Source organism: Callospermophilus lateralis, chromosome 5 (assembly GCF_048772815.1).
Source record: "Callospermophilus lateralis isolate mCalLat2 chromosome 5, mCalLat2.hap1, whole genome shotgun sequence".
NCBI classification, from domain to species: Eukaryota; Metazoa; Chordata; class Mammalia; order Rodentia; family Sciuridae; genus Callospermophilus; species Callospermophilus lateralis.
In genome coordinates this window covers 152,627,318-152,647,132 of record NC_135309.1, presented here as the reverse complement: position 1 = coordinate 152,647,132, position 19,815 = coordinate 152,627,318, and the positions used below count along the sequence as shown (strand labels likewise).

The 19,815-nt window shown below is 42.9% G+C and overlaps 1 protein-coding gene across 1 annotated transcript in view; it reads left to right on the top strand.

Moving 5' to 3' along the window:
* Positions 1 to 1,165: 1,165 nt before the first annotated feature.
* The window catches only part of Fbxl7 (F-box and leucine rich repeat protein 7), a 367,504-nt gene continuing 348,854 nt past the window's right edge, over positions 1,166 to 19,815 (top strand). Inside the window, exon 1 of the mRNA XM_076856212.2 lies at positions 1,166 to 1,683. Coding sequence (XP_076712327.1) covers positions 1,647 to 1,683 — 37 coding nt within the window. The 5' untranslated portion in view covers positions 1,166 to 1,646. The remainder of the gene's footprint in view (positions 1,684 to 19,815) is intronic.

Sequence of the window (19,815 nt, the reverse complement as noted above, 5' to 3'; positions counted from 1 at the left end):
CTATATACAGAGTTATGAAAAATGGTGCTGTATATGGGTAATAATGAGTGTAATACATTCCACTATTGTCATGTATTTAAAATGAAGAAAGATAGTTGTAGCAAATTAAAGGAACTTATCCTGTATAAAATTTATAGGAAGTCAAATCATTAAAATTTCTGCATGTGGTTGCAAGTCTCAACGAAATTCATAATTACAGAACTCTTGATTTTCTGCTAAAGTACCCTATGTGATATACACAGGCATTATTATGTACGTTTAATTTAATTTACAACATCCAACACCTGTAAGTAGAAACTTGCTATGTGCTGCCTCCCTACAAAGAAATTTGTGCAATGAATGCCCTCGTCTCTACTAAGATGTAATGTTATAAAATTCTAGGTATTTACACGGAAAGGGAATAAATCATTAAGAATTTCCTTTTTTTCCTGTTTAATAGAGAGAACACCAAAGAACCATCTTAACGGTGTACACGTGCCCTATAAATCTCCAAAAGAAGTTCTAAGATATTAAACAAAAGATAACCCAGTCACAAGAAAGCAAGAAAAAAAAAAAAAGTCATAGAAGGAGGAGGAAAAAAATACACTTCCTGGCTCAGAAGCTCTTAAAAGTTCTGAGCCAGGAAACCTCCTTCTCCAGGACGGGTACTATCTGTGTTCAGGGACTCACTGCCTACTAAGTTCCTCTCAAGTTTTCCCACCTTTTGCTCCACTTCTCGCCTTAGTCCCCAAACTTGGGGAGTCGCGGCAGAATGCCAACGTGTACACCTGAAGTGTGTCAGAATCAGATACTGATCTTGTTTATTTCAAATACTCACGCACCTAAAATAGGCCATATTTGCAAACAATCCCAGGGTATTTAGAACGACGGCTGGAAACTCATCTTACAGATTGGGGGCCAAGCCTATAAAGAACAATAGTAAACCCGAGCCAGCAGCACGTTCCTTCGCTCCAAATGGTTCGCGGGTGGTGCGCAGAACCGGCGCCAACGCTGGGGCCCCGGCCTGGAGCCGCGAAAAGGCGCGCTGTTCCTTTAAAAGGCCGCGCATCTCCGGGCCGGCCTTCCTCCCCGGGGCTCCAGCTGTGATTGACGCTGGGCGGCGAGAGGAGGCGCCTGGCGCTAACAAAAGTCCGGCCCGCTGGCGAGCATCGCCGGGCCGCAAGTCTCCGCTCACTCGGGGCTCCCGCAACAAGTGGCCGCCGCGCCCTCCCTCGGGAAGCCGCGGGCGAGCAGGGGCGCCCGAAGGAGGCTGCGGAGCCGGGGAGTCAGGGCGCCCGCGCGGCTCAGCGCTCCTCGCAGGGGATCGGGGCGGGCGCATGGGGACCCCGCGGCGGCGGCGCGGCGAGCCTCGGGGCGGCCCCGGGGCGCGGGCTCTCGGCGACTCTGCTCCTGCCGGCCCCGAGCGCAGATTCTAAGAGGGGAGGAGGCTGTCGCTGGCCAGGTCCGCCACATCAGGGTGCCAGGAGGGGACCGAGCGCCCCCTCCCTCCGGAGACCAGGAGCCGCCCCCCGCCGGAGATCGGCCCCGGAGCAGGGGGCTATGTGCAGCTAACGGTCCCGTCGGACAGGCTTTCCTCTGGCCCCAGGCGCAGGAGGTGCGCCCAGCTATGCAGTGTCCGGGGAGACGGCGGGCATGACGGCGACAGGATGGGCGCGAACAATGGCAAACAGTACGGCAGTGAGGGTGAGTGGGCTGCCTGTCTTCAGACTCCCGGATCGCTCCCCCCTCTCCTTCCTCTCTCCCTCCCAGCTGGGAAGGAAGGCGCTGCTCGCTGCCGTGGCGCATCCCCATTTGGCACGACGTCTGGGCCATCACCTTTCCCTTTGGTACTGAGCGATCAATGAGTGGGTCTCTAACCCAGGGCTCCTTTCCACCAGGCGGGGCTGGGGGGGGGGGGTCCCGTAAGGAACTTCCCAGGTTTGTCTCTGGGACTGCTGGAGTCGCCCCTCTGCTGTGTTGATGAACACGTGTGTCTCAACTCTCCTCCCCAGGACACCTGGGGCTTAGGATGGTGGTTTGTCAGATGGCGGAAGACGTTGTTGAAAATAACGTAGTGAAACTTTCCCAGGCCTTTGTGCTCCAGTCCCCTGGACTTTCCTGTAGCAGGAAAAACTTCTGGAATAAGTTAAGCTTCCATTCTTTGCTAACTGCCCTGGGCTGACAGCCTCGTGCAATTAACCACCTATGGATCCCGCGAGGCATGGAGTGGCCAGGAGCTTTGTTTTGGGTTCTCTTGGGGCTCCAGACGGGCAAAGGACCATCTGTTTTGTGGGGCTGGAAGTTACACAGAAATATTGCCTGTCAAGTGGGAACTTGGAAGTTGGGGAAACTTTAAACTCCGCCTACTTCTAAAAGGGTGATGGATGTGTGGGTTGGCTTCTCCCTCGTTCCTCCTCCCCCTCTTTGCATAAAACCATAGTGTTTTAACCCAGTTGATTAACAGCATGCCCCCCATTTGCAAAAGGCAAAGGCATTTTCTGCAGTTCAAAAGTTAAGGCTTGTATCTAGCGAACTTGGCTGGAGTGGAGTGGAAGAGACTGGGTCGGTTTTACAACCCGCCCCAGAGGACAGGCGGTTTCAAAGGAGGGGCCAGAGCTTGCAGACTGGTAGGAATGCAGAACAGCTATTCAGCATGTGGTGCGAAGGAAACTCTTATCATCCTGTTCAAAGACTGGAGCTGAGGCCACATAATGTGGGTGTCTCTCCTCCTGCTCCTGTTTCATTTCTTCACAACTTTGTGAAGTTAAAGCAGGACCGGCCTTAAAAACCCTGTATCTACACGAACCTCTGGTATAAATCATTCTTTTCCAGATCGTCATGTTTAGAATTCCATATATATGCATATGTATGTATATGTGTGTGTACATATATGTGTGTATGTACATACACTCATATGCATCCAACCTTATTCTGGGCATTTATTTTTAAAACAATTTTAGTATTTTCTTTTAAGTTAAAGATCGTCTTTTTCCATAGCAAATATGAAAGTGTGCCAGAAAAGATTATTGGAGAATCTTGGCCACTCCCCAAATTGTCTTTGAAACAATATTTTAAAATGTTTGGAAAAATGTAGTATTAAGCCTTCTAAGTTCTCAAGGGGGGAAAAAAAACTTTCAGTCATTGTAGTGTGTGCTTGTCAATCTGGGTGTGCACACAGTATGTTACTTGAACGCTCAGGGAAAAGGGCAGCCCAAGAAGAATCTAGAGTCACTACTGAACAAAACCCCTCCACCGCCCTCCTAATCCTCAGCAACTTGTTCTTCCCTCCCAGATTTCTCGTATTGTGCAGTGTGTGGTATATGACGACTTCCTGTCTGAACAGCAGAGTTTTCAACCCTTGGGAGAGAAAAGGAGAGACAGGGAACTAATGTTCCCCAGCTGTTACCCGTAAATGCTACCTCTGCATTTTCACTTCAGCTGAAGTCAAATTTTACTGGGATCAGATTTAGATGCACTGTAGACATTTTATAGGAAAAACCTCTGATGCTCAGCTGATTGGAGGGGACCAATAGGAAGCTTTGGGATGTAACTGTGAGTTTTGGCTGGAGAGGCTCAATGTGTTTAGTTTTCATCACTTCCTTTCAAGTGTGTCAAGATTCCTCTGCAATAGACAGCTAGGGAAGAACAGAGAAGCAGAAGTAACATCACATTTTCTTCCCTTTCGCACCCCCCCCCTCCATCCTGTGGCTGCTTCTAAGTGAAGTTATATATAATTGGGTATAGTCAACTTTGTTGTGTTGTGTTATGGCATGATAAAATTTATGTAAATAAGCCTGTTGGAATTTGGTGGATTGGTACCATTTTTCTTATTTAAAATGTTATTTTTAAAAAAAAAAAAAAAAAGTGAAAGCAATCCGTGGACACAGTATTTCTACTATAGAAGGAAACTGAGAATTAAGATCATTTTCCAGATTTAGTGCAATTTCAGCATGACATATTTCAATCATAAGAGGAGGTTATCAAGGAATGCCTATTAATAGACTGCAGTGAGACTACTTAACTATATGACATTGGTGTTCATGTGTACTCCAAAAATCTGTAAGTTAAATACAATTTACTAATTAATAGTAGTTGACAGCACCAGGCAAATGCCCTTTGAATACTACAAATATTGTTGAATTGTTAGAACTTTAAACTAAGTATTTATCAGTAATCTCACTTCCTTCTGCTCTTGGAAAATACCTTCATTTTTAAAAAGTTATTTTTGAGGTTTACCTGAGCAGGTGCAATGGGGTAGAAGTTTCCAATTCAGTGTAATCCAAGGGTTAATAGAGTCAGCCTCACATAGTGAGAACCTTGGGTTCCTTCTGGACTTGCCCAATCATTTATCCTGTACTGGTTACAGCTTTGGGAAGTTCTTGTGCAGAGGACAGAGCATCAACTTGGGAGTGTGGAATTTAATTCCAGCTTTAACTCTTGAGGCCTTTCTTCTGTAAAGTGAAGGGAGAAATTGCTTTGTGACATGATTTTCATCATCTCTTCCTTGAATTTGCCCTCATTTGTTTCATTTGGCCCTCATACTGCTTTAATGGTCCACTTAGAGACAACTTAACCTTGGAAAGATGTGTCCTAATTAATAGGGAAGTTAAGACTTTTACTGGCAAAATATCAGTAAGCATCCCTCTCCCTTCTGCCATCCCTCTTTCTCATCTATGGTCTGCACTGAGACTCTGCTCCCCTCCTAACTCATAGATCCCTAAACATTGACTTTCCCCTAGATCAAAGGTATTTGTAAGGAGACAAAGGGTATTTCCAAAGTGTTTTGTTTTTCTAAATCCTGAGTGAATATGCAGATTAATGGTCCAGCTTGCAGTCTTACCTCTTATGGACTTTAGGCAGACTTGGATTTTGCTCCTGGAAGGAACCATACCATTCTCGATCTTTAGCTTTCTAGAAATATAAGCGAATGTCTAAATGATTAGTATGTTCTGGTAATTTATTTAATGGAGGGCCATTTTTTTTCTCTTTTTTATCATCTTTCAGAAAGTATAAGTTACTGTCCAAGTGTAGAAATCTGGAGTTGGGGGATTCCAAGCCATTAGAACCATTAGTTCTGACTCCAGTTAAGCCAAATAAACAAATCTCAGTTCCAGTAGGAAGAGGGAGCTGCCTTCCCTGCCTTTTAAGGTTTCTGAGCCTCACCATCACTTACTCAGTGGTTTCAGTGTTATGTTTATGCTACTTCAGCAGGTCCAAGGCAGGAGCACTTATGCTGTTAACAGCTCCTTTGCAAAGGCCTGGATATTGTTGGATTGGAGCTGGTGAAGCCTTAACCCTGGGTTTTGACCCCTAGTAGTCCTCTGCTCTACCAAGGGCCTTTCCTCATCTCAGATCCAGGTGACAGGCCAGTTGCCTGAGACTGGAAACCATCACCACTTTGCGTAATCAATCAGAACAACAGTAATGATGGCAGCTAACACTTACTGTGAATTTACCATGTCAAGGCATGATTCCATGCACTTGATTTGCACTGCCTCGCTCATCTTTGCCACAATCCTAAGAGGTGGGGACTCATGTACCCCATTTTTCTAATGAGGAAACTCAAGGCCTGGAAAGAGGGTAGTTGCTTCAGAGTTATGCACTGAGTATGGACTAATGAGGACTCTCCAGCTCTAAGCACAGAGTCATTGATTCATTCATCAACCAATACAGGGTGACTTTTTACTTCCATCTTTGCCAGGAACTCCTAAATACGTTTGGTAAGTTAGTAAATAGAGACAAGATATGGCCCTTTCCAATTGCATCTCCCTGTGTGTGTTGTTGTTGTTGTTGGAAAGGAAGGGAAGCAGAACAACAAACAACTAACACACATACAGAGTCATTCAGTAAGCCATGTGGCATCTCACAAAGGGCTAGAGTATCTGAATGAAGAAAACTGGCAGGTTAAGAAAATTGGGAGCGTGGGAGGAAGAAGGTTTTGCAATTCCAATTAGTCACTGTTGATCTTATTGAGAAGTTGGCACTTAGACCAACACTTAAAGGAACAAGGGACTGAAAGTTGAGGATCCAAGTAGCCTGTTGCTGTTTTTAACCACAGTGTTATGAAGCTGAGGTGAGCCCTCTTTATGCTTGTCTTAGTCAGTTGGAGCTGATGTAACAAAGGACCATACACTGGATGGCTTAGAAACTACAGAAATTTTCTCCCATAGACTGGTGGCTGGAAGTCAGAATTCAGGGTGCCAGTATGGTCAGGTTCTGGTGAGGGCCTCCTTCTGCAGATTGGAAGCTTCTCATTGTATCCTCACAAGGCCATGGAGAAAGAGAGCCAGCTAGTTTTCTGGCTTTGACTTATAAGTGCACTAATCCCATTCCTGAGGACTCCACCCTCATGACCTAATTACCTCTCATAAATCCCATCTCCAAGTGCTATCACAATGTAATTAAGGTTTCAACATAGGAATTTTGGGGGAATACATTCACATCCATGCAATGTGTGAGGATACAAATTATTATTTTATGCAAAGGATATCACCATTGGCCTTCTATAGTAGCCATCTTGGATCAGACTCAGTCTGGTCATTGGGCATAACTTTTGCCCAGATTCTTTGCTAATCTGCTTCATCCAGGCATATCAGATAATTTGCAAATGCATATGGCAGAAGGCAGAAAGTGGCCCAGGAAACACTCTTCAAACATAGTGTCCTGTGTACACTTTGATTAGTGAATGCATCTGACTCACTGGAGATGTACACATTGGCCTGAAGATACCTTCAGAGATGACTGTGATTCATCTTTAGATGGAAGGTCTTCATGATTTGCCTCCAGTAAATAAATCCCATTCTGTTGCAAACCAGAAGATCATAAAGATAGTGTTCCACTGTTTGGTTCAAACAAAAGCATTAGCTCAGCTCTCAATACCACATTTGGTCTGACAGTGAGAAGATATTTTCAGAGTTGGGAAATGTTTTTGAACTTTTTAAATTGAAAGGGAGAAAAGAGAGGTAATTTTTTTCCATTTAGGAATCAACTCATATAAATTTTGACTTAACTCTCCCTGACATTTGAAGCAGAATACATTCTGGATAGATACTGAGTAATGAAGAATCACTTTTGCCCTTAGCCTATGTCCATTATTATCTCTGGGAATTGCTCTCAGGATTTGATTGGCTGTTGGAGAGGTAGAACCTTCTAGATGTAAATTTAAGATGCCCTTAGGGATGTATTTCAATATGTGACAGCATCTGAAATAAAAGCTAGAGTAAATAAATTCTCCGATGAATGAAGACAAGAATAAACGAAGATTAGAAACTTATTACCTTAAACATAACATTTGAAAAGCTGTCATGGTGAAAATTAAATTTCAGAGTACTGAGCAAAGCCTGATGTATCTAAGTCACAGGGAGACTTTTATAATGATTAGAGCTGTGCACACCTGAGCAGGGCTAGCTGGCGAGGGAGGGCATCTTCAGCATGTAAGGTGACCACAGTAAAAGACCTGTAGATATCTGCTTTGAGTAAGATTGTTAAGTATCTGTCCCTAAACCAAGTCCCCTTGAAAACATTCTGTCACATGGGATTATGTTTGATGGTGTATTATTTGGCTCTAACTTATGTTTCTATTTTATTTTGTGTAATTCATCTCTATCATTTTAGTTACCAATTAAAATGAACTCTTCTCACTTTGGGGCGGGGGTTAATTCTGTGGGGTGCGTGTGTGTGTGTGTGTGTGTGTGTGTGTGTGTGTGAGATATGTAGGTGCTTATATCTGAATATATTTAGATTTTAGCTGACAGATTTAGTGAACATGTTTATTTCCTTGCCTTCTGTGGGAAAGGAACCTTTGGAACCCCTGGCACCAAAAATCAGGGTTCATAAGTGACTTATTTTCAGTACACTGGAGGCTACCAACTCTCCTTATAGTTATGTTAGAAATATCTGTGCCTCGAGGAATCAGCCCATACTAGGAAGTAGCTCTGCAAGGCAAACTTTACTTCAGCAGAAGGTTGTGCTACCACACAAAGTCTGGCAAGCAAGTGCACTTGCAGGAAGTCCACCTGTTTTTATCTCTAAGACAGCAATACCCCTTGCTCTGAGGAGCTCAGGGTTACCATCTAAGCAATTGGCTAAATTGTGGAGGGCAAAGAGAAAAGCCATAGCTAAAATGGTGTCATGGTTTGGATATGAGGTGTCCCCTAAAAGCTCACGTGTGAGACAATGCAAGAAGGTTTGGAGGAGAAATAATTGGGTTAGAGCCTTAGCCTAATCAGTGAATTAATCCCTGATGGGATGACCTGAGTGGTAACTGGAGGCAGGTGGGGTGTGGCTGGAGGAAGTGGTTCACTGGGGGCGTGGCTATGGGGTATATATTTTGTATCAGGAGAGTGGGAGTCTCTCTCCGCTTCCTGATCATCATGTGAGCTGCTTCCCTCTGCCACACTCTTCTGCCATGATGTTCTGCCTCACCTGGAGCCCCGAGGAATGGAGCCCTCTGTCTAAGGACTAAGACCTCTGAAACTGGGAGCGCCTAAATAAACTTTTCCTCTACAGTTGATCTGGTTGGGTCTTTTAGTCACAGTGGTGAGAATGCTGTCTGAAACAAATGGCAATGATTGGATATAGGTTGGGAAGTTCAAAATGGCTAATTGGGTTATTTAAAGAAATATACATTGAGCTGTTCCCACCTCCCTCTGTTCTCTTGTGGGGGACGTCTTCTTGGGTTGAATGTACTCTGACATGTACACAGCTCTTACTTCTTCACCAAAGCCACTGTTTCTTAACTCAGAGGTTTCTCTCTGTTGGTCAGGCTGCCCCCGACCTCCTGTCCGTCCAGGGCCTGTTCAGGTGCATGGTCTTTGGATCTGCCACATCCACAGGCTCTGGCGCTATCATGTCACTTTTTGTTCTGCTGTTTCCCCTCTGGCTGCCTTTCTTACATCCCAATTTTAAGGCTAAATACTATATATTCTGAAAATGGACCACCAGGCTTTCTATTTCTCACACTTATCTTTGTTCCTTTTTACTATTACCCTAGAACATGTGGACTTACTAAATTCAAAGCAAGACCCTTAGTTGTGCTTATGCTGAGTGACTTGACTCCGTGTTTTAACTTTGTATACAAGATTTTGTTTCATATTACTGGTTACTGAAATTTGATCAGAAGCTATGAACTGACTACGACCACACAGAGAGAACATCTTCCTCAAGAAGCTCAGAGACACCTGTGCAGTCCAGTGTCTTCTGAGAGGGTCAGAGCAGCTGCTCTTCCTTCTGTGTGATGATGAAGTCATCATCACCTGAACTTCCCAGACTGTATTCTTATGGTTTAGATAGGTAACCTAACCGCCAAAAGCGCATCATTAGATTATAAGAGTCAGTGTATCAGTCTGCTTGATGGAGTAGTGATAATTTGTAAGGATTACTGTACGGGGTGATTACTGTAGATGGGGTGTGACTAGAAGAAGAAGGTCACTGGGGGCATGCTTTTAGGGTTTTTATTTTGTACCTGGCACCTCACTTTCTGTTTCCTGGATGCTACAGCTGAGCAGCTTTCCACCACCAACTCCTTCTGCCATGATGTTCTGCTTTACTCAGGCCTAGAGCAATGGAGTCAGCTAGCCAAGGACTGAACCTCTGAAATCATGAGCCAAAATAAACTTTTCCTCTAAGTTGTTCTTGTCAAGCATTTTGTTGAAGCAACATAAAGCTGACTAACATGGTAGTTTTGTTTTTTTGTGTGTGGGGGGTCGTTGTTATTGTTTTTTTTTTGTTTTGTTTTTTGCTTGGTTTGCTTGTTGTACCTACAGAAATTTAGACCTCTTCTTCCATCCACTCACTGCATTTAGATAAGATTGGCTCTACAGAAGTTCTGAGTCTAATTGAGAAGCTAGGCATGCAGGCCAGTATATTCACCCATTTTATTTTTCCTGTAATAAAATACCTGAGGCTGGATACTGATAAAGAGAAGAGGTTTGTTTTGACCCACAGTTTTGATCCAAGGGCCCACATCTGCCTTCTTTCTGGCAGAGTCCCAAGGTGGCACAGAATAAACACCACATGGCCAGAGATAGGGAGTGTGTTTATGTGTTCTGGTTTCTCTCTCTTTTTTTTTCTTAAAAAGCCAGCAAGATGTAATCATGGGGCTCTACCTTGATGACTGAATCTAAACCTAATTGCTTCCTAAAGCTCCCCCTCCCCCTTTTTATACCATAGTCAGATTAAGTGTCCACCCTTTTAATACCTTATCATGGGGATTAAATTTTATCACATCAACCTGTTGGGGTAGCACTCTAACCTCCTCTAAACCCTACCAGTCCTCAATTTCAGAACAAGGTAGTGAGTGCCGGTTCACAGGAGACCCCATCCCTCCATGTGCTAAATGTGAGAACGAGTGGTCAGTGGGAGAAGGTATGCGCCAAATTATGACAGCTCAGAATGGATCTGCAATTCCTGAAATGTCTAAATGATGTTTATTTCTTCCAATTGCAAAGCAACAAAAACAGGTTACTTGGAGAAGGAATAGCTCAGGCACTTAGGAGAAACTAAATACTTCGTTTGGAGACTCTCCCCAACTCCCCTCTTTTCCTAAATCTTCATGTTCCATTTCTCATGTGGTTTGATTGATGGAAAGTGATTCCCGTGGATTCTGTAGAAGTGAGGACCTTGGTACCCTTCAGTGCAAGGGCAGAAAGGCCTGGCCAACTTGGGTGCTTCCCAAGCCCTCAGGCTTCAGGGAAGAGGAATGAAAGGCAAATGGCAGACACTTCCAATATGTGCTGGTTAATACCCCAAAGAGGTATAGCTTTAAAACTTTTGACAGAAATAATCACTAACCATCTCTGAATTTTCCTCGGTAATGAAATATAAACACATGGTCAACATTTTCTCCATTCCACGGTTGAGGAATTGTAGACCATTTCTGGAGCCGTAAATCTCTATTAGGTTGTCCATTGGATGTGCTCATTCTATCAATCCCTATTTGAATTCTTAAACCAGTAACAAAATGAAAAACAGTTGTTCACACGGCATGAACGCGTAATTGTAACTTCAGAACCCTTGAGCAATGTGGAGAAATGTTATTAAAACATTTTTTTGTTTGCTACTCTTTCTGTGGTAAATTCCTTTGCTGCATTTTCCAAGCAAATGTAGCAGTGGAAAGACAATCAGAATTTCTGGAGAAAAATTTCAGGAATTTCTCTTATACTTGTGGATTGACCTTGCAAGCAAGCCACTTTTTTTTTTTTTTTTTTTGGACAAGGTGGAGAGGTCAGAAAAAGTCTGCTTACATGCGGTTGAACCATTTGGTTCTATCTGGTGCTTGTGTCAAATTCTGGGAGCATCTTGACCAGTTCCAAGATTAGAGCCAAGTCTTCCATGCGCCAACCTTCAACAGTAGCTGTGAGGCTGAGAGGAAGGTGGTGTATGACTGAGGGAGGAAGGGAGGAAGAAAGAGCATGAATAATAGGAGAGGGAAGAAGAGGACAAATCGGGGCAATGGAACCCAACCACCCTGTACTGTAAAGGATAGAGCCAGCATTCTACTTAACTCTCTTTTCTTAAAAAAAGAAACTTAACTAATAAAGCAAAAATGATTATTAATAGACATTTGACAGGTTTGGTGTTGCCAAGTGGATTATATTTCCCACCATCCTAATAATGGTAGGATGCACTGCCAGGTGCCACTTCTTCATTAAGCACCTTGCACACAGTGATCTCACAGTGCTCAGGACACTCAGCGTAGGGGGAACGGTCAACCCGTCTCACAGGTGCCTACACAGAAGCTCAAGGCTGATGCCCTGCCCAGGCACAGAGCCCTGCAGTGGCAGAGCCAGGCCTGGAATCCCTGAGGCTGCTCTGGAGTCCCTGTCCCTTCTCTGTGCCTGTGACCCTCTCACCTTGTCATTTGGATTGTAGCCAGAACTTTCCCAGTCTTTGTTTTATTTGTGTGTTTCAAAGAATTGCAGTGATTGAGTTGTGGGGCGGGGGGAGTAGGTGACAGTTTTATGGAGTTGGTGATAAAAAATGACAGACACCTTCTGAAGGAAGCTTTTGGCTTACTTTGTATGGCTTTCCAAAGGACGGATTAACTGCTCATTAGGTTAACAATCTGATGACAAATTGGCCAGCTATCTAGTATCCATATAAAATAATTAGCATATTCTTTTAGTCTGCAGAGTGCAAAGTAGACCTGAGAGGTGGTCCTCTGGCTTCTCCAGACCATGATTTGCTTTTAATTGATTTTTGTGCTGAGATAGCCCTTTACTTGGGGATAGCCTTTGTACTTGCTCCCAAACAAAAGCTAATGGAGGGCTGAGGAAAAATTCACACTCTTTCCTCAATAGTTTGGAGTTTTTATCTTAAGTTCCCTTTGGTTTTAAAACTACAGATTTTAAATAGCAGTTAATGGGGGGGGATTATTTCAACATGTATTTGAGAATTTGCCCTTCTTGTTAGCCCCTGGGAGGCTTCTCCGTGATGTCTAGGATATTGCTTTGTAAATTATAAAGCATTCAGAAATTAATCTCATGTGTCTGGGGTCTATGTCTACCATTATCCTCAGTTCACAGATAAGGAAACTGAGGCCTTGGCAGAGTAAATGACTTTCTTGATTTAAAATAAAGATTAAGTGGAGGAGTCATGCTGACTATAAATTATAGTGAATAAAGTGAATATAGTCGTGTGAGGCTCATTACTAGGAATTCTTGATAATATTTTAAGTTGTATCCACCTAATGATGAAATAGGGATTGGCAAGTCAAGATAAGTGTCATTTAATTGCTTTTGCAGCTTTGCTAGAAGAGAAGACTGATGTTCTATATTGGTCATCTCCACAGAGGGAGCTACACCATGTCCCAGAATGCAGTTTTGTAGTTGTGAAATTATAGTAAGAATGCAGGTTGAATTATTATATAAATGATATTTTTCATTAGAGTGACTCTGTAGTTGATAAAACTCTGCTGGGGCTCCCCTTTTGCAAACCTCTTGTGTTTAGTCAGCATTTCCCTGCTGTGACCGAAAGACTGATGAGAATAATTTTAGAGGAGGAAAAATTTATTTGGGGCTCATGGTTTCAGATATCAGTCCATAAATGGCCAACTCTGTTCTTCTATGCCTGAGGTGAGGCAAGAACATCATGGTGGAAGAAAATAGTTCAGGACATGACAATCGGGAAGAAGAGAGGGGTGGGAGCACGCTAGCTGTCCTCACTACAGACAAAATATAAATCCCACAGGCATGGCCCAGTGACCCGTGTCCTCCAGCCACACCCCACCCATATACCATTACTATCCTGTTAGTACCTATGAGAGAGATAAATGCATTGATCCGGTTAAGACTCTTCCTAACCCAACCATTTCACCTCTAAACTTTCTTGCATTAATTTACACATGAGCTTTGGAGGACATCTAATATCTAAACCATGACATTCTGCTTGTGACATTTAGAGAAAATTATTTTATTGCTGGAAAAATCAGAGAAGTAAGCTCTCAAGTGGGGAATCTCAGCATCACTAAGTCCTGATTCTCTTAGTCTCCTCATTTCCTTTGTTGTTGAATTTCGCCTTCTGTCTTTGAAAGGTCTAGCCCATTAGGGAAGGCTTGGTATCAGAAGTCACTGTGCTGCTGTCCTCCTTTAGCTAGAAATCCATCTCATCCGGCTGGCCTTTGCCTTACTCTCCATTTGCTACCCTCTAGTTTAATCTCCAGCACCGTTTTTCTATTCCTTTGCTTATTCATTGCTCATCCCATTTATTCAGCCTCCCATGGATATAATACTGGTCACTCAGTAGGTCCTCAATGCCATTTTGTTAAACAAATAAATAATGAATCTGGATCCATGATCTGTATTGGGTCTGCAAAATGCCTGTGAATAACCCTATCATATTTTCAGGAAACCTTTCTTATACTTGTACATTTTACTCTTAAAAAGCAAAGTTTCTTTGGACATACATTTCTTTTAAGAATATTGTAAGTTGGAAATTTATTTTATTTTTTTTTTTAAAGATTGTGATTTTTTTTATACCTTTATTTTAAGTATTTTCATGTGTGCTGAGGATCGAACCCAGGGCTTCGTACATTCTAGGTGAGCACTCTATGGCTAAGCCCCAGCACCAACCCCTGGAACTTTATTTTTTAACAATGTAATTACATCTCCCTATGGGTAAAAATAATGTAATTAATATTTAAGAAAAATGAAATATGTATTTTTAAGCATTGCTGAAGATAATTACTGAGGAATTCAACTTCACCAATATACAGTATTGTCAACTATTTTTAGTGATTATTATTAAGTAGAATGCTAAAATATATTTTTTAATTGAAAATTATTTGGTTTGGTATTTTTTTCAATTGATTTGTGAATTGGGTTATTATGATGACTTAAGTAAGTCATTAATTCACAAAGCGTCTTAAGAATTTGATCTTCGAGACGTCTTTCCTTTGGCTCTGTGTTCTCTCTCTGGATGAAAGGATCAGACTTATAAATCATTTCTCAATTCATATTGATCTAATTTATCTTGGGGCTTTGTAGCTATAATTTTCTTCTATTTGTCTTACAAAATATAAAAAGCTAGTGTGTCTGCTGTAATTGGGATGCTTTCTAGTAAATATTCTTCTGTCTCTTGCTTTCCACATTTTTAAAATCAGAAGTGAAATATAAGAAAAAAAATACAGTGTTGATCTGTAGTATGTATAGGGATCTACATATACATGAGACTATGTTAGAACTCCTATTTCCTATTATTGAACAAACTCCACTATTATTCTGTTTTTGTTTCTGTCAATGGAGAAAGAAATATGCAGTATTCTTGTGCAAGAACTTTGAGAAATACTACTAAAATTGAGGTGGCATTTTTAAATTTATTAATATGGAATCTGTTTAAGGAACATTGTGAGACTGAGACTGAAAGGGTAAGGAAGTGGCCCAACTAGGGAGGCTTTGGAGTGGACCTGGGGTAGAAGCACCAAGGTGTGCAGAGGTCACACTGAAGTCACTCTGTGACCTGATACCTACTTGCTTATTGGATGTTTTCACTTGCTTATTGGATGTGTGTTCAGATCAGATGAGTGGATAGATGTCTTAGAGGTGGAGGGGATTTTACTGTGCATGACAGTGAGCCTGGGTGGCATTTGTTTCAAAGTTGCAGTGTGTGTGTAAATTCAGATGTGCAGGAAATGCTCATATGTTCATTTGTGTGTTTTGATTAAAGATCCACAGCTGGTCCAGTGGTCAGAAAGACTGACATAGCTTCTTTTGGATAACTATGTGTAGAATATTGCTCTGAACGTCAGTTTCAAGAAAATGACATTTCTGTCCTGAAAGTGTTATGTTTTACATTTTATTTTGTATCTACTTTGCTTATTTAATTATATCTTAATATTTTCCCCTCTCTCTTGAGGCACCTCTCCTGTTGATTACCCCGCAAGCTTGTTTTGAGAGACAGTATTTCCCCAGGGAGTCTTTCTCTACTCCTAAATCCATAATAACATGAACTGAGCAATAAAAACCCAATTCCCTCCCCTTGGTTGTGCTTCAAATAGTCATTTCTTTGATACTGGCTAATAAAAACAGGAAAAGGATCATTTTAAATGCTTTGGTTGGGGTTGCGTTACTTCCAATAAGGAAAATTGCCTCACAAGGGGGAGCAGGGGTAATAAAGATAGAACTAACCGAATAATTGTATTCAGTCTAATTTGAAATTCCCAAGTTGCCACCTGCAAATCTCATTTAATCATGGGCTTGCTGTGCGTCCACTGCCATGTGGAGATGGGAATTTGCTGTTGCTGAAGATCGTGTCTTCACACTTAACAGAGGTGAACTTCAAATGCCACTGGAGCCTTCTGGTGTCCCTCCCTGCTTAGGAGACCGCGTCAGCTTTGCGGTAGGTAATAAGAGAGCTCTGGAAACTGACCAAGAACGAAATGTGAAATATGGAATGGAGTCACGGAAATTTCAGTGGTGAAAGCAACTCGGAGCACCTTCCAGGGAAGAGATTGAGGCCCAAAGAAATGAAGCAGCCCTGCCAAGGTCACAGCAGTGGCCAGCTTGAGGACACGCAAGTAGATTTTCCAAGTCTGGCTGTTTCATCGAATCTATGTCTCTCTCCTTCACCAGGTTTCTCTCTCATTTCCTTACTTTTTAGAAGATTTGAGGATAATAGAGTGGCTCTCTAGGTACCGGTCCAGATAGTCCCCTCAGAACTGGCTCATTTATGTCCCAGCTGCACAGCGTCTCGGTCCCCGGTACCCTATAGCTTATATCTAATGACTAGCTGAGGGAGGGGCACATATAATTTGAGACAACCCTGAAGGGCTGTCTTGGTCCAGACCTCCCCCTGGAATTGGCTGCGTCTTATACTACAACTGATCACAAACCAGCTTCTGTCTTTGTCTAATCTGCCTTCTGCTCTTGCCTTTCAATAGTGTGATCCTGAGGGTATTTCCCAATGACCACCTCCACTCAGATCATGTTAGGGGCTGTTGACTGGGGGAACCCAACACACAACAGCAAGGAATTTGGCATAGGATGCTGTTTGTCTTCCTGGGAATCCCAGCTATCTTTAGAAGGAAACCTTCAACTGACAGGTAACAGTGCACTGGTTTTCTGCTTGGTGTTATTGTCTAATTCTTTCATTTTGTAGATTAGGAAATTAAGCCCTAGACACTAAAGTGACTTGAGTGGTACCACATCGCTAGTTGTAAGACCAAAACCAAGCTTCCTGCTCCTGGTTGCTACTGATGATGCTCCTTTTGAAGAGGCAGCAAGGAATTTGTCCAGAGTTGTCCTGCTGTCGTAGCTCAGAATTAGCTGCAGATGGGTCTAGAGACCATCTACCTGTCTGATCCATTGTTCCACTTTGGTGCTGAAACCAGGCAGCTCAGTAATTCCTACATGGTTCTATTTTTCTGGTTGTTTATTATTCTTTGAAGGGCAACCTTTGAAGCTCACCATCATTGGTAGTAACATAGTAAAGAAGAATTAGTAAAGAAACAGCAGATGGTCATAGTTGTTATTGCTTGAAATCAACATTTCGTGTTACTGGCCATTAAGAGAACTGGAGAATATAAAGTTCTTGTTACACAAGGGGCCAATGACAAGCACAGATTCATTAGGCAGACAAAATGTGCAGGAATTGAGTCATAAGCAAGATGAAAAATAACTACAAATTAATATGTAATCTCATGATCATCCTAAATAGTTTATTAGTCATTTTATTACACTCAGATAATGTTCCACTGAGATTATCAAATTATTGTAAACTCAGTCACTATGATCCTGAGAAATTTGGAATTAATTGAAAAATAAATTATTAGCTCATTAGTATCACTATTACAAGAATCCAGATTTTATATAGTTTCTCTGACATAATTAATCAGCTACTGCTTTAGAAAACATTCTTCCCCCCCATCGTCTGGAATTAAATAAAAATTATTTCACCTGGTCTTCAAGGCCCTACACCCTCTGTAGCTGGATCCCCTTTCATTTTCTCTCAAGCTTCATCTCTATGCACCCAGTTTGACTGGCCAAATTGGGAAACTGTGTTTCCAAAGCAGGTCTTTCCTTGTGCTTGGTTTGTGCCTTTTGTTACGCTGCGTTTCTGGGAACAGTCTTTCTGTGTGATTCCACATCATAACCTGCTCAATTCAGACCTGGTTCAGTGTTAATTTTTAGAATGACTTGATTTCTCTTAGCTTGTCTTTGTTTATGATACTTGACCTCTGGCTTTGGGAAAATATGTCAAATGCTGCTGTTTGCTATTGCTAGTGCTCTGCTGCACCTTGGAATTTTATTCATATGGAACTTTTGTGTCCTGCTTTGCATTTAGCCACTTGCATGTCTTTGACCCAGTAATAGTGAGTATCTGTATACCAGGATCTGTGCTAGGTACTGGTTGGTTTAAAAACCTCTCTCTCTCTCTATTTCTCTTTCTCTCTGAAATTGCTCTTGACTTTAGGAGCCTAGAGTCTGGTGGACAGCGTAATTTTCTGAAGGAGCCTTGGATGGTGAAGTTGAAGCATGCAATAGGAGACAAAAATGTAGCCACGGTGAACGTCAGATGTGCATGTTCACTGGACTTTTCCTTTGTGGGAACCTTGAATTGTATCTGGAAAGATGAGGAAAGATGAGGCATGGCTGGGAAGGGAGTGGGGGACGACATGAGGTCAGACACATGGCAGAACCAGTCAATAGGCAACGAGGGAGGAGAGGTGGTGAGAATTGAGCCTCACACCCGGAGAGGGTTCACATGGCCATAGAAACCACCTGAAGGCAGGCAGACGGCAGCAGTCATGCCAGTGTTGAGGGCAGCCTTGGGTGGATTTGGAAAGACCCCTGGAGAGGCCTGTGGATTGCAGTTTACGGGGGACTCATCTCTAGCCTTTCTTTCCTTCCACGTCCAGGCCTGGAGTACTTACCTGACTGCTGAATCCAGGAGGAATAAGGTCTGCACTTCAGCTTCATCCTGTCCAGGGAGGGAGGGGGCTGTCCCCAGGGAGCAACCCATTTTCTGTCCAGGGGCGCACCCATTGGCCTTGAGCTGCTGACACCTCAATATTAGTCACTTGTCTGTAGACCTAAAACCACAACCTCTATCCCAGATTTACTGGAAATAAAGTTGCTGCTTTCTTTTCTGCCTGACTCTCTTCTTCTTCAATTTGCTGTGAACCTGGGTGAGAGAAGGGGGTGCAAGACATGGAGCCCCATCAAGACCTTCAGTGATGTGTGGAGGGAGATCAGGAGGGTAACTCAGTAAGAGCAGGGGACTGCTAGAATTGGGGCTGGGGTGGCATGATTTAAGGGGAGGGGTGGGTTTCGGAGATGAAGAAAGGGTAGGATTTACAGGGTTTCGGACCAGTTGGCTGGAGGGGAGGAGCACATGGAAAACTCTAGGTGACTTCAGCCTGGCTTGGGTGGAGGCTGCCTGCTCACCTTAGCTGCTGATCGACCCCAGTTTCTCGTGAGCTGGAGCCCAGTGGAGTTGGCCTGGTTTTTTCATCTCTGCTTTACTCAGTACTACCCAGGATCAGAGAGGATTTTTCAGAGACTGATGTCCTTGGGCATTTGTTCATCTCCATCATTCATTCTTGTATTAATTCATTGAGCAAGTGGATATTTATGCCTCTTCTCTATGTCAGCGCTTCCTTGGCCTCCCATGAGATTCAATGAGAAATCCAAGGGCAGGTGCCCTCTAGGAACTTAGAGGCTGATGTTGAAGCCCCCAAAAGACACCATGGGGACAGGGTGTGGCTGCTCACACAGGGCAGAAGCCAAAGAGCCCCAGTTAGAATCTGGGCTCTCTTGCTTACAGAACAGGTGACATGATGAAGGTCTCTCATTCGAAAGATAAGTCATTCCAAACCTCAAATACTCTCTTCATACTACTTTAAAATTCTCCTGATGTGGCCTAGTAAACCAGTGGAAGATTGGCTTTGATTATATTCTGTCAGAGGAGAAAAGTGAAAAAAAAAAAAAAAAGAGTTGTTGGAATTCATTTTTGAAACAGGAGATTCCTGTCTTGCCAGACGCTGTCACAGGAGAGCCCAGTCATGCTCTGTTTCCTCCCTCTTTTGGAGAATCGCTTCAGATCTGCACTGGATGGGGGAGGTCAGAACCTGCTTAGTTTTCGTGAGATTTTCCTTTGTGAGTACTAGTTGCGTAAAAGATCTGAAAAAGAGTCTGAGATCAGTTTTTATTAGGGCAGATCTAGACATTCCTCAGGGGCGGAGGCTAGTGTTTGTGTGACTTGAAGACAGACCTGGTGTTCATGGGAGTCACACCTTGATATGCAATTTTCTACACCATTTCATATGTCAGTGGACTGTTAAATGGTCGTGAGGTTGGTGGGGGGAAAGTCCATCCTTCAGGAGTCTGCAATGAGAAATAC